Genomic DNA, 16,014 nt, shown 5'->3' on the forward strand with positions numbered 1-16,014 from the left:
TGAAATCACATTTTTTAAAAATTTATATTAGCTGATAAATTAACAAGTGATATTGCAATTATTCACAAGCAAAAGTGCTACCATTAACAATTGAATGTGTCATTTGACCAATAAATAAATAAATAAATGTGTCATAATGAGAAGTGATTTTATAATTTTATATCAATGATAATCAATTGTTAATATTAATTTTATATCATATTATAACCAAAATACATTAGTTTTGAGAAATTAATGATATTATATGAAGTCGTATAATATTATGTAACTTGAAATCACGTTTTTTCAAATTTATATTAGCACATAAATTGATAACGGATGTGTTATGAATGACAAGTAAAGAGTGGTATATTGACATTAAAGGGTGCAAATAATAACAACTTATTGTGTATCAAAATGACACATAACCAACTTTTGTTTACAGCTCATAAACATGTAATTATATCAATTTCACAATCTATTACAAAGAGAAAAAAACAACCAGTTAGATGTATCCAATGTCAAACCATTCGTAGATGTGTATTGTGATTTTTACCCAAAAAAAAAAAATCCTATCACTTTTATGTTTTTTTCCCAAAATATGATTTTGTTTGGTCCCGAAGTGTCATTTCCTCTAAGCTGAATTTCACACATCTCTCACAGTTTAAAAAAAAAAACCCGCACGCATCGCTCACGCATCTCTCTCTCTGCAATTCATTGGATGGTGTTGCGTGGGGCGTGTACTGTGTCGTGCCGCCCCCACTCACCATTTAAATCCACAAAAGGAAAGAAAACGAAATAAGCATCGTTACCCCACTCCATTACTAGTAATTAACGTTATTTCTCAAAAAAGTTCGTTTCCTCCTCTTCCCACGTGCCTTCCTCTCTCCTCTCTGTGTTTGTTCTCTCATGGACTATTGATAGGTGGGGTTCATCGCAGCTCTGGCTAAGCTTTCTCTTCAACTAGTACTTTCTCTTCATCGCACCTGTGGTGAGCATCTTCCTATTTCTTTCTTGCAATCTTTCGTTTCCTCTTTTAGACACTAGTACTTCAAACCAACTATTTTCCTCTTTTTCTTTTCCTGTGACATTCCCCTTCTCTTTGTCTTTGTCTCTCTCTTTCTTTTCTCTCCCCTATCTTCGTTTGCCCCTTCTTCTTGTTTAATCCTCAACACTTTGGTGTTTTACAGTAAGTTTCCTCAATCGTCTGCTTGTTCTGATTGGAGGCCCTCTTTGTTCTTCAAGGTTTAATTTCTCCTTAGTTCTTTTCTTCTTTCTGTCCACCTAAGAACAATTTTCTGTGTTGCTTATTGGATCTGAGATTGATTTTCTACTTCGATTTGAGAGATAATGAGCCTCCTCCTTTCCTTTAACTGGTCGAAAACTAAATATTCCGTTTTTTTTAATTATGAAATATTCAGTAATTTTTATTTTCAGGCTGAATCTACCATACTTATTGATCATTAGTGAATTTTTTCCTTATTTTCGTCCCTGATTTTTGGGTCTATTTTTGCTTAATAAGGAAATGACAAGACAGAAAATCGAAATAAAGAAGATCGATAACATAACTGCGAGGCAAGTGACGTTCTCAAAGAGAAGAAAAGGGCTATTCAAGAAAGCTCAGGAACTATCAACTCTCTGTGATGCTGAGATTGCTCTCATGGTCTTTTCTTCTACTGGGAAGCTCTTCGGATATGCTAGCTCAAGGTCTCTCTCTTTCTCTCTTCGTTTTCATTTTCCCTTTCATCTTTATATATATTGTCTAGTATTTTCGATCTATCTGCAAATTGTTGATGTTTGAATGCTTTTGCCAGGTAATTATTGTTTAATTTTCGCACGTACGTGCAACATTCGTAATTATGTACTGGTGCTCATTATTTTAGTCTTATTTTAAACTCATTGGTCTAGACAAACGTACAGGAGAATGACCACGAACGTGCTAGCTTAGAGAATCTCACTGTTTCTATCAAACACTTTTCTGAGAAAATAATAATGATAATCTTGGCTGACTTGCTGTACTTAGCTTTTTGATTTTCTAAAACTTCGACTTCTTAGTTTATGATTCTTGAATGTTTCCCCCTTTATTCATGTATATCTTATTTTTTGCATCGTAACAAAGAAAAATGGCTTTAAAAACTTACACTTGTTGTTTTGATATGTAACTGCAAAGAAAATACCAACATGCTGTCATGTTATATGGTTCATTTCATGTCAAATATGCACATATATATCTCTGTGTGTGTGTGTGTGTCTTCATTGCCATATTATAGAGTAATGCGCGTATATAAGCCACTAGACAAGCGGACGTTTTATTTTGAATGAGACCTTCTGACCACTTAGGCAAAGGAAAGGATTGATTCATTTAGGGTAAGTAAAATATCTCATTTGAGAAAGTTTTCAGAAGAAAACGCGCTTTCTGGGGCTTCATTTAGAGGCTTTATGTCAGTTACGCAAAAGAATATTTTCTGTAATGGCAGTGTAACACAACGCATTGAGTTTTTCCTCTTTCTTTACTTTGCGAGATTAGTATTTCAATTTCTAATCTCTTTCAATCCTGTAGAGGACCCTCAGATAGATAACATCACGGTATACATGTGAAGTTTAATGTTATATATTTGCATGTGTATTATTACGGCATTTGGTATGCGCCCACACATGCAAAACTACTAAGACTTGCTAAGTATGAAATCTGTCCTGGTAATCAAAATTTGTTCCCTAGCTTAGTACGGTGAATAAAAGTTAGAAGAGGTTTATATTAGTAGCACAGGAAGTGGAGGAAAAAACAAAAAGGAAAAAGAGTGAGTGAAGTTCAAAATATACAAGAAATAAAGCAAAATTCTGAAACTACTTATGCGATATGGGAGGTCACCCCACACTTATGTTGATAATCTAAAAAACACACCATTGAACCATAAGATAGGAGATATAGTAATTTTATTGTCTAAGAGTAATGGTCCTATTCAACACGCTAACCAAACACGATAATACTCTTCATTCCTGCAGATCACTAGGTTTGAAAATTGCCATGTTTAATTTGATTGGAAACACTGGAGACTCAGAGCGATGAAACCTTTATAGTTATCCCTTTTAGAATTTTAATCATCATCTTAAATCCATTTGTGATCATGAACGAGTTATTTTAAGTGCTTTGCTTCTGTCAGCTAGAAACGAATTTTCTGCAAAACCTAAGTGAATATGCGCATTTGTTATTAGGACATGTTTTAATCAAATATAAGTCAATATATTTGTTGTATTCCAAAATGCTATCTCTCCACATTATTTTCTATATCCGGCTTCTTTATACATCTTTCTCTATAAATCACATGTAGTTTAATAATTAATCTCCATGTAGGGTAGTGTCTGTGTCATTTTTCTTTTAATTTTTCATTAAGACATAAGGATATTTCCACCATTTTATCATAAAGACGTGATTAACGCAAGCTATTTCCATAATTTCTCTCCATGCCTGGTTTGATGAGTGGCTGTAATTGTCCCATTTTGAAAAAAATGCCGAAGTATCAAAGCCATTGATCCAACCTGAGGAAGAACAGAGGGAAAAAGGGTCGCAGTCAAAGTCATGGAATTACCAAGAGAGAGTAATTTTGACATCACAACTAATGAATCATAGGATGAAAATTAGAGTCACTTGGATTTGATTGCATTTATAATCTTTTAACGTGCAACTTTTATGTTTACTACTCCTTTTCTTTTTTTGGTTACCATTCATTTGATGATTTTAGTCACACAAAGTTGTGTCAAAATGCCTTGTAGTGCTTCAAAGATTGAAGAGACTTGCATTTGTGGTGTCTGTGTTTATACCAGAAATTGATGAATAAAAAATTATTTTAGGGGCTGATGTATAATATTAATCTCTAGTCCTTATTAAATTGAATACTTGAATTTGGTCCTAAATATAAGACTCCAATCCATTTTGTTTCCCTTATTTATCCAAATTAACCCTATTAATTGCATATATTAAAGAGATTTGCATCAAAGGGTAATTTCAATCCAAATGATTTAAGAGGGTATTTGTAAATAATTTAATTACTTTCCTTAATCTATTCAAATTAGTTAAGTATATATTATATTAAGGACTGGAGGTAGCATATCATATAATGCTCGTGGGTTCAAGTTCTCCAATACCCCTTCTCTTTTTGGTCCAATACTGTGTACAGTGTGTAGTGTGCAGAATAAATTTTGAATCATCTGTGTTTTTCGTTGTCATAGTGTGCAGCAGCTTATTGAAAGATGTGATCAGCACTCACAAATCGATGGATTATATCATTCATCTGTTTTGGTAAGATTATGATGCATAATTTTTATTTTCCCCTGAAACTGACTTCTTCTAAATATATGCTTCCCAATCCTTTTGCCCCATTTTCTTCCTCCTTTAAATATTATAAACTAGCCTGAGTTATGCGACACTTATTCCATATCTCAATTATTATACAACTTATAAGATTATTCCATATCTTAAGAATAGCACAACTTAAAAGGTTTGTTATATTATATATAGATATTTAGATTATTTTTGTTGAATTGTCCTCGCCATAGTACACTGGTTCCGTTCCCTTTAATTTCAAGAACTTTATCCCTTATCCCTCTTCAACTTGTTTATTTACTTACCTAGATTTTCCCCTTTTCTATGTTTATATAATAATTTAGTTTAGAAAGGATGAAATATTTGGATTCATAGCTCATAGCTCATCTCCACCAGGCATAGTCTAAAGCTAAATAAGGATCCAAATGAGGTGATATCAAATGAGACCTATGAATAAATAAAAAGAATGCTTCAAGTCCGCGAACAATGTGAAGACTAATAGTAATAAAATGCTATGCATATAGATAAAAGTTACGTTTTTCATTATGCTTGACCTGAAATTCAATAATAATGAACTGATAGAAATCTCATGGGGAATTTATGCATAGTATGAAAAGGAAACCTTCAGCATGCTCAGCAAGGAAAAAGCTAACAAGACTTATATTGCCTTGCTAAGGGGATGACTATACCTTATAATTATATGGAACGTCAGTTGAAGGGAGAAGAGCTTGAAGGATTGAACATAAATGAATTAGAGAAGCTTGAGGAACAGATAAAACGAGGTTTGAGCCGTGTTGTCAAAGCAAGGGTTTGCATTTTCAGTCAAGTTTAAGCTAATCATATATGAGGGATGCGTTGGAAAATGCCTGTTTTGACAAGCTATTTGGAATAGCTTATCCCAAAAAAAAAAAGGTGAAAATAGATTTTTTTTTCCCAACAAAACCTTCATGATTAGCTTAATCTTCTCCAACAATTCAAGTGTTCAACTTAACTGAAACCACTTGTTTCTTTAATTTTAAACAAATTGGGCCATAATAAGTCCTGAATAGTTCCTGTTGCTTATGCTGTAGCAATATTATTGATTATATATTTGGAAATTAATCAAGCTGCGTATGCGGTCGACTTAGCTATTATTAAGATGAAAATGCTTGTTGAATCATTTTATTATTCTCTCTCATTACGAAAAAGTGCCGTGGCTCCAAATTTTTAAAGATTTAACTGCAGCAAGAACTTCACTGTGATTTCTCAAACCACGGTGAATCATCTGGAGCAAATGGTTTAACCGTGGTTCTGTCTAACTATGAGAATAATGGCATATAACCAGAGTTAAAATTAAGCTTAACTCCAGTTGTTAAATAGCAAGACTAATTAAGCTTCCCCACAGTTTTCATAAATCACAGATACTACTTTTGGTCTTTAATACAAGACTCAATTGACTCATTTTTGGAAAACTTAGGAAAGTTACTAAATTAATTAATTATAATATGTATTACATGATCTCTCTAAAATATTCATGTTGATCATTAGATTATATATCAAATTATAATTGAGGCAAATTAGTCTGGAGAAAAATGATAGAAGTAAATAGTTCAAAGCAATTTAGTAACTTCTTTAATCTCGTCAAATTAGTCAATGTGTCTTGTATTAAGAAACAGAGGTACTATATAAGATATCATTTCAACAATGTGCTGTCTTGAAGACATAGATAATGTTATACAAATGAGGTGGTATCATATGGCGCCTGGGAATTTCTCCTCCTTATTATATACATGCCCTCGTGTATAGTTTGAAATGAAATAAGTCTCCACCTCATAAAATGCAGAATAAATAAAATAATCATAAATGTTATGCAGAGTATGACAGGGACACTTTCAGCAAGCTCAGCAAGGAAGAAGCCAATAAGGTTCAGGAACTGAAAGTATGTATGTATATATATTTACGTGCTATTACATATATATACAGTAAAGTTTTTATTTTGCGGCATGACTGTCTTATAATTGAAAGGCAGTTGAGGGGAGAAGGGCTTGGAAGATTGAACGTAAATGTATTACAGAAGCTTGAAGAGCAATTAGGAAAAGGTTTGAAACGTGTTGTCAGAGCAAAGGTTTGAATTGTCTTGTCCACTTCTATGTTGCATATTTATTTGTATATGTATCTTCGCCGAAGAAAAAAGAAAAGCTAAAAATTAAAAAGGAAAGAAGAAAGAAGGAAGGAAGAATCCCCATGAATTTTGGATCATTTTGCAGCCACTCTTTCAAACTTTCAAAACATAAAGATAAGTTCCTCAACTCTCAACATTGTTATACGTTGGGACCATGAGAAGCTTATCTTGTCAATTATAGATGAGTTTTGAAATGACATATATACTTATCAATAGCAATAAGAGTCTATTATGGAAGAACCTTATCTTCCTGGACCTATTTTTCAGTTTGAAAAGTATTTAGGAAGGTATTGTAGGTTTTTGCATTCATTTTCTAGATATAACAATTGAGGGATCGAACTCTAATATTGATTTTGAAATGTGGGGTATGTTATTTTTAGAACTTCTAGTTTGGATAAAGCTTGATTTCCAAACTTTTAAAACTATTTATTTTGGATTTCTATTACCCACACCTAGCTATGTTGAACATTTGTGAGGCTGACTAAGTTGAACGGAAATTAATCTGTGTGGTATTTGTTCAATTTCACTAACTTTAACTTAAGAGCGTCCGTTCTCATGAGAGTGTCCGTCAAAAATTTGACAAAGAAGAATATACTGGAACATTGCCTTTTGTGGGAGAATTCTGCTGCTGCTTTTTTTTTTTTCCCCCAATTTTCAAACGAAGTTACTTCCTTACATTGCTGCGATAATATAAAAATCCATTTTCCGCTAATATAAAGAAGGGATTTTCCAAAGCTCTTACTCAAATACCTTCAAACAAATTTTCTCCCTTAAACTACCCCTCCCAAACACACTATAGAGGAAAGCTGTAGCGATTGTTTTATTGGGGCCCCTTTGCTGATATCCAGAAATTATTATAACTAATCTGCATAGATGGTTCGTTTTGTGATTTGCAGGATGACGTAATGTTGAAAGAGATCGATGCGCTCAAGAGAAAGGTCAAGCGCATTCCAAACTTAATTGTTGAAATCTTATATTCTTGTTTAGTTATAACTTGAAGCTTTTGGGGGGGGGGCAAGTATTATCATCGTCAAACTCTCTTTCCCTTTCCCATCCTCCTTAATCCATTCATACATGGAGAATTTGAATCATTAACATATGATGTTTGAAAAAAAATCTACATGATTCTTCTACTTAATATTTGATAGAATAAAAAAATTCATTAAAATATGCACTGTGGACTACAGAATAGCAAGTCTAAGACATCTATGGATTGAATTGAGTATTGTTGTATGTGCTTGTATGTTCATATTTAATCCGTAAGTATTAAAACTGCATATCTGGCTTTTAGGTTCCCTCACTTAGTTGAATGGGTCATTATTCAATTTGTTTATCTAAATTGTATACATAAAAAAAAAAAAATCAGTTTTTTTATTTTTTATTGACCAAATTTGACTGACTATTATGTGGAAGCTTTTGAAAGCGTTTTAAATCAAAGGAAGGTCCCCTTCACTGGTTGAACCAGCTGGTCCAATCTAGTTCTCAAATCACTTGTTTTGAAAAAGAGTCTTAAAAGATGGAAAATGTGTGTTTGGGGGAGGAATCTTTCACAAGAACAAGGAGGTCGGTCATCTGAGTCAGCCAACATTGGCAGCATATTTGATCCTTCACATGATGATGATAGTTCAGACACTTCTCTCAGATTGGGGTGAGTATAACTAACTTAACTGTCCATTCTTGAGCTTTCTAGTAATGAAGCATACCAAGAAAATGCAGGATTCTGTTGTTTACTTCTCATGATGTTGCTGGTATAGTGAAGAGACTTGTGGTTACATGATGGCTTGGTTTTATATAGAAACATGATACTGAAGATCTCAAAACAACAATTAAATTTTAGCGGTCCGATCTTGAACAATTTGGATGAGCATTGAATCATATGATAATAAGTGAATATATCTTTGTCAGAGTTCCGAATTGTCAAATATTGGGCATTGCATGTGTTAATGAATAACTAATCGGGAGAATTAAAGTCGAAATTGATTTTTTACTCCCGAAATATTTTCTGAGGAGCTATGGAATCGGCGCAACATTGTCTCGTTTAACAGTCAACATTGAGTCACAAAGCCAATAGTCTTATAGCTTAGTGTCATGAAAATTTCTTATAAATGAGTAGTAGTTGCGGGTTTGATGCTACTTGTAACCTTAAACTGTTAATACTTGTTGTCATTCTTAAAAAAAAACAGTTAAAAAAAAAGTGAACTTTAGCATGTACTCTAAATATGTATTCTTGCATACATTGAATGTGAGACTGAATTTATTAATGTGTGTGTGTGTGTGAAATTAAGGATCAGATATGGATCTGTGGCGTATATTCTTAAAACTTTAACTTAAGTTTATTGTCTGTGTTGCAGATTGTCTTTATTTAAATGAGAAAAGCAAAAAAAGATGACGAGGAACTATAGAGCAGAACCATTGAGATTATCATTCTTGTAGGTGAAATTCAACCAATGCAGGAGTTTTTTCCATTATTTCATAAGAATTTAAATTTGCTTTTAATCTGTAAGTAAGTAGGTATTGATTACATAAATTGACCAAATGAACATGCGCGCGCGCGCGCGTGTGTTGTATTTGAATTCCAAAGTCATGGATAAACAAAACGCCCGGTGCTCGCCCTTAATGTGCTGCAGCTTCATTCACCCGCTATAGTGGTGGTTATTTGATATATTCCCAAAAAAAAAAAAAGAATTAACATATTACTATATATTGACGTATTACCAATATAAAATTAATTATAAACTGATCATTCTTAATTAAAACAATACTTTTCAACATATGGATTTGATATTGAGAATTATATGTTTATTGCTAAAGCAAGTTAAGAAAACAAACATTTCATGCCTTGTGTGATGAGGATGGCTTTTTATACATACAAACTTCGAGGTGAACAGTGAACTGTTTATATTTTGGCCGAAAATTATGTTTTTTTTTCTTAGTAAAATTTTTTAAGGGAAAATTAGGGAGAAGGATTTAAAAAAATTAGTATTTATTAAGAGGGATCTTAAAAATTGTAATTAATTTGAAAGACCATAAATTAAAATAAAATTTTACAATTACCAAATTATCCCTTATTAAATCTCTACATTATCTCTAACACCTTCCTCTCTCAATTTGACAATTAATTATCAATTGAACTTGATTTTTCTATCTCTCTCTCTTTCTGTATCTCTTTTTGATGCACCCAAAGTTTTTATCAATAGCAATTGTCTTTTTGTAAATCTAGAACAAAGAAGACAAATTAAAAAGAATCAACTAGCAAACTATTTATTGGACGGTATGTATATTCTGAACATTATTTTCCCTTCTTTAGTTTATTTGTACTAAATGTTTTCTAATTTTCTCATCGCCTCTATATAAAGGCTTTTTGGATGAATATAAAAGTATATATTTGTACCTTTCTTCAATTCCAACTATACATACATATGAATACAATCACACTACCTATACAAAGCTTCTTAGATGAATATAAATATAGTTCTTTGTGTTAACCAAAATATGAAAATCAAGTAAATAGTACCTCTTCGTAACCTAAGCTTCACTAATAATTTTTCCAACCGCATCGGAATGAGGGGCAAAAAGCGCCGTTGCGCAAGCTGGAAATTTTTCCAGCCATATTGGAATGAAAGGCTAGTAGATGCATATATGAATGGCTGAAAAATAAGACTCTATTTGTTGTCAATTGCTGTATTTAGTTTTTAATTTTAATGAGGGGCAATTTAGTAATTATAAATTTATCTTTCAATTGATAACTGATAGTCAAATATTGAGATGGGTCTTGGAGATAATGTAGGGATTTGACCAGTGATAATTTCGTAATTGTAAATTCATATTTAAATTTTTGGTCCTTCAAATTAATTACAAGTTTTAAGATCCCTCTCCATAAATACTAATTTTTTTAAGTCCTTCTCCTCAATTTTTTCATTTTTTAATCTCTCCAAATTAGTCAACTAAGTGTTATAGTAAGAAATGAAGGTACTAAGTTGTAGTAGTTTGTATATGATACAATCTCATATTGATTAGTATAAGAAAATTACTTTGTTAGGGATTTAATATAGCATGGTTTATCTAAAAAATGTAATAACTATTAAATCTATGCACACATAGTTGTTTTAAGGGTTAATATCATCTCTAATTCTTTAAATTTGACTTCGTTTTTGTTTTGGCCTTGTAAGCTTAGAAGTAGTGGTTTTGGTTTTTAATATTTTATTTTATTTTGATCGGCTTAAAAAAAATTTAATCCTTAGAACAGTATTTTGTATTCCTAAAAAAGATGCCAAATTTTGGAAATTAGAGGTGATATATATATTAATACATATTTTTTTAATTAGATATGATTTTCTAAAGAAAAGAACACAAATATATAGCAAAAAAGTTCCAAGAAACTTGGTAATAAATTTGAAGTCCCAGAGGAACCTGAGTATAATTTAGTAAAGTGTCAAAGGACATCTTTGCCCCTAGTAAAATGCAACCAAAATTGCTAAAAGTTGCTCTGTTCTAGATTGAAAATCAGCATCTATTAGCACAAGACAAGAGGAAAAATGAACCTAAACTTCATTTTGTTCCTTCTCCATTTCCATCGAAAAATCTTGCCCACTCCACTTGCATTAGCCATTATTAAAAATCACTTGTGTTTTTGGTTTTGTATGTGTTGGTCACTTAAATTAAGAATTTATTATAGATAAATAGGGTGATTATAGGTGTTTAATTTTTGGGTATATTGTGTGTGAATTGAGGGTGGGCTTACTCTATTTTGGCATGATTTAGTGTGAATTGATGAAAAAAAGATGAAGATTGATGTAGATAGAAATCCTAACTGTGAAATAGAAAACTCTTTTGTTAATATAGGCCGCGATAGTTGTCAATATAGCTACTTGAGTTGTTAATGTTAACTGTGTCATGCAGGTTTATATTAACTAGTTTTGTTATGTTTTTAATACAGACCATAGCCTTCTATGCCCTTGACTTATTAGTGGAGGTTACAAAAAGAGGAAGAACAGGCAATAAAAAAAGGTGGCAGTCACATGAGGCAAAAAAAGGATAAGGGCAAAAGGAAAAGCCATTTTGAACCCAAATAAATGATGACTAGAGAGAATTTTTTGTTAATAGAAGTGATAAATTTTTTTTGTAAATGTCACAATATACACTAACAGTTAGTTTGACATTTGATACATTCAATTGTATGTTTTTTTTGAATAGGTTGTGAAATTGGTGTAATTCTATGTATATAAAGCTGTAAATTAAAGTTGCCTATGAACTAATATATTACATTCTCATACCTAATTAGTTATCATTATCTACACCCTTCATTGTTAATACACTTTTCATCACTTGTCATTCATGGTACTATCAATTGTCAATTTACATGTTGATATGAGTTTGGAAAAAATATGATTTTAAGTTACATAATATCATAAGATATTATATAATGTCATCAATGCCTCTAAATTAGCACATTTAGTTATAAATGTGATATAGAATTGTTATTAAAAGTCAATTATCACTAATGCAAAATTATGAAATTACTTGTCATTAACGACACATTCAATTGTTAATGGTAGCACTGTGACTTGCCAATTTATATGTTTATATGAATCTATTTAAGTTTTGGAAAAAATATCATTTAATTAACATAAATTTCAATAATACATTTTGATTATAATGTGATATAAGATGATATAATATTTCTATTTTAAGTGAAATATAATTGAATTTCAAATTTGAATCAATATTCCTTGTGTCAATTGTTAATGTTTGCACTATAACTTGAAAATTTTCTTATTGATATATGTAATTTTGGGAATTCATCTGCCTTTTATTTTAAAAAATAAACAATGTAGTAATGACAGGACATGAATACCACAAGAATCACTGTAAACAAAATTCAATATGTAAGGATCAGGTAGTCTTTATTGTAAACCGCAACAAATAAAGTAACTTAGGCTAGTGAAAAAAACTCACATATCAGTCTAGACATTATATAATTTGAAATCACATTTTTTTAAAATTTATATTAGCTGATAAATTAACAAGTGATAGTGTAACTATTGACAAGTCAGAATGCCACTATTAACACTTGAATGTGTCATTTGACCAAAAGAAAATAAATGTGTCATTAATAACAAGTGATTTCATAATTTTGTATCAGTGATAATTAATTGTTAATAACAATTCTATATCAAATTATAACCAAAATGTATTAGTTTATCGAAATTAATGATATCATATGAAGTCGTATGACATTATCTAACTTAAAAGCACGTTTTTTAAAATTTATATCAGCACATAAATTGATAATTAATAGTGCTATGAGTGGCAAGTGAAAAAGGGTACGACATTGAAAGGTCCAAATAGTAACAACTTATTGCGTAGTAAAATAACATATAGTCAAATTTCATTTACAATTCATATACATGTAGTTACACCAACTTCATAATCTATTATAAAGAAAAAACAAACAATTACATGTATGTAATATCAAACTAACTGTAACTGTGTACTATGATATTTACAAAAAAAAAAAAATCCCCATAACTTCTATTTACACAAAATTCCCTAAGCTGAAAATGGTTCTTTTTCCTACTGTTGGGTCTCAAAGTGTCATTTGCTCTAAGATGAATTTCACGCACCTCCCACGGTAAAAAGAGAATAAATAAATAAATAAAGGCACCCGCTTTGCTGCGGGTGGTCTGTACTGTGTCGTGCCTGCCCCCACTCGCCATTCAAGTCCACAAAAGGAAAGAAAACGAAATAAGCTTCGTTACCCCACTCCATAACTAGTAATTAACGTTATTTCTCACAAAAGTTCGTTTCCTCCTCTTCCCACATGCCTTTCTCTCTCTCCTCTCTGTGTTTGTTCTCTCATGGACTATTGATAGGTGGGGTTCATCGCACCTGTGGCTAAGCTTTCTCTTCAGCTAGGGTTGATTCCAGATTCTTGGTGAGCATCTTCCTCTTTCTTGCAATCTTTCATTTCCTCTTTTAGACACTCATACTTCAAGCCAACTATTTTCCTCTTTTTCTTTTCCTGTAACATTCCCTTCTCTTTCTCCTTCTCTTCTCTCCCCTTTCTTCTTTTTCCTCTTCTTGTTTAATCCTCAACACTTTGGTGTTTGACAGTAAGTTTCCTCAATCGTCTGCTTGTTCTGATTGGAAGCCCTCTTTGTTCTTGAAGGTTTAATTTCTTCTTAATTTTTTTTCTTCTTTCTGTCCACCCAAGAACAATTTTCTGTGTTGCTTTTTGGATCTGAGATTGATTTTCTACTTCGATTTGAGAGATAATGAGCTACCTCCTTTCCTTTAACTGGTCGGAAACTAAATATTCCGTTTTTTTAGTTATGAAATATTCAGTAATTTTATTTTCAGGCTGAATCTACCATACTTATTGATCATTATTGAATTTTTTCCTTATTTTCGTCCCTGATTTTTGGGTCTATTTTTGCTTAATAAGGAAATGACAAGACAGAAGATAGAAATAAAGAAGATCGATAACATAACTGCGAGGCAAGTGACGTTCTCGAAGAGAAGAAAAGGGCTATTCAAGAAAGCTCAGGAACTATCGACTCTCTGTGATGCTGAGATTGCTCTCATGGTCTTTTCTTCTACTGGGAAGCTCTTTGAATATGCTAGCTCAAGGTCTCTTTCTTTCTCTCTTCTTCTAATTTTCCTTTTCATCTTTATATATTCTCAGAAAGATTTTCGATCTATTCACTTTGATGATAGTTGAATGCTTTTGCCAGCTAATTATTTGTTTGATTTTCATACGTATATCTGCAAGATTCGTAACTATGTACTTGTGCTCATTATTTTAATTTTGTTTTAAACTCATTGGTCTAGACAAACGTACAGGAGAATGTCCACGAACGTGCTAGCTGAGAGAATCTCACTGTTTCTATCAAACAGTTTTCTGGGAAAATAATAAAGATCTTCTTGGCTGACTTGCTGTACTTAGCTTTTTGATTTTCTAAAACTTCGACTTCTTAGTTTATGATTCTTGAATGTTTCCCCCTTGATTAATGTATATCTTATTTTTTGCATCGTAACAAAGAAAAATGGCTTTAAAAACTTACACTTGTTGTTTTGATATGTAACTGCAAAGAAAATGCCAACATGATGTCATGTTATAGTTCATTTCATGTCCAATTTGGTGCTTAGGGTAAAATACCTGATTTCAGAACATGTTTAGTTTTCAGAAGAAAACACACTTTCTGGATGTTCATTTAGAGGCTTTATATCAATTACGCAGAAGACTATTTTCTTTAATGGCAGTGTAACACAACGCATTAAGTGTTTCCTCTTTCTTTGCTTTGCGAGATTAGTATTTCACTTTCTAATCTCTTTCAATCCTCTAGAGGACCCTTAGATAGATAACATCACGGTATACGAGTGAAGTTAAATATTTGCATGTGTATTATTACAGGCGTTTGGTATGCGCCCACACATGCAAAACTACTAAAACTTGCTAAGGATGAATTCTATCCTAGTTATCAAAATATGTTCCCTAGCTTAGTACGTTTAATAAAGTTTAGAAGAGGTTTATATTAGTAGAATAGGAAGTGCAGGAAAAAGACAAAAAGGAGAAAGAGTGAGTGAAGTTCAAAATATTTAAGAAATGAAGCAAAATTCTGAAACTACTTAATTATGAGATATGGGAGGTCACCCAAACTTATGTGGATAATCTAAAAAACACACCATTGAACTATAACATAGGAGATATAGTAATTTTCTTGTCTAAGAGTAATGGTCCGATTCAACACCCTAACCAAATACGATAATACTCTTCGTTCCTGCAGATCACTAGGTTTGAAAATTGCCGTGTTTAATTTGATCGGAAACACTGGAAACTCAGAGCGGTGAAACTCTGCATAGTTATCCCTTTTAGTGTTTTAGTCATCATCTTAAATCCATTAGTAATCATTAACGAGTTATTACAAGTGCTTTGCCTCTGTCAGTTAGAAACGAATTTTCCACAAAACCTAAGTGAATATGCGCATTTGTTATTAGGAGGTGTTTTAATCAAATAGAAGTCAATATATTTGTTGTATTCCAAAATGCCATCTCTCCACATTATTTTCTATCTCCGGATTCTTTACACGTCTTTCTTTATAAATCTCCTGTAGTTTAATAATTAATCCCCATATAGGGTAGTGTCTGGGTCTTTTTTCTTTTAAGACATAAAAAATGCAAGAATATTTCCACCATTTTATCATAAAGACGCGATTAACGCAAGCTATTTCCGTAATTTCTTTCCATTACTGGTTTGAGGAGGGGTTGTAATTGTCCCCTTTCAAAAAAAAAAAGAAAAAGAAAGTATCAAAGCCATTAATCCAACCTTAGGAAGAAAAGAAGTAAAAAGTGTCGCAGTTAAAGTCATGGAATTAATTAGCAAGAGAGAGTAATCAGGCTACTACTTGTGATCGAGTAATTTTGACATCACAATTAACGAACATGGAATGAAAATTAAAGTCACTTGCATTTGATTGCATTTATAATCTTTTAACGTGCAACTTTATGTTTACTACTCATTTGATTATTAATTTTCTTTTGGTTACAACTCATT

The 16,014-nt window shown here is 31.9% G+C and overlaps 1 protein-coding gene across 6 annotated transcripts in view; it reads left to right on the forward strand.

Moving 5' to 3' along the window:
- Window positions 1-16,014, forward strand: part of LOC114736654 (MADS-box protein JOINTLESS-like) — a 62,274-nt gene that overhangs the window by 42,732 nt on the left and 3,528 nt on the right. For 3 of the 6 annotated variants that reach the window (XM_028924530.1, XM_028924528.1, XM_028924529.1), the window contains one exon: window positions 6,156-6,215. The exons of the other annotated variants lie outside the window; for them this stretch is intronic. In XM_028924530.1, coding sequence (XP_028780363.1) covers window positions 6,156-6,215 — 60 coding nt within the window. The remainder of the gene's footprint in view (window positions 1-6,155; window positions 6,216-16,014) is intronic. 6 annotated transcript variants of the gene reach the window in all.

This window comes from Neltuma alba, unplaced genomic scaffold, assembly GCF_004799145.2.
Source record: "Neltuma alba isolate B1F8T4 unplaced genomic scaffold, ASM479914v2 tig00013353_pilon, whole genome shotgun sequence".
NCBI lineage: Eukaryota > Viridiplantae > Streptophyta > Magnoliopsida > Fabales > Fabaceae > Neltuma > Neltuma alba.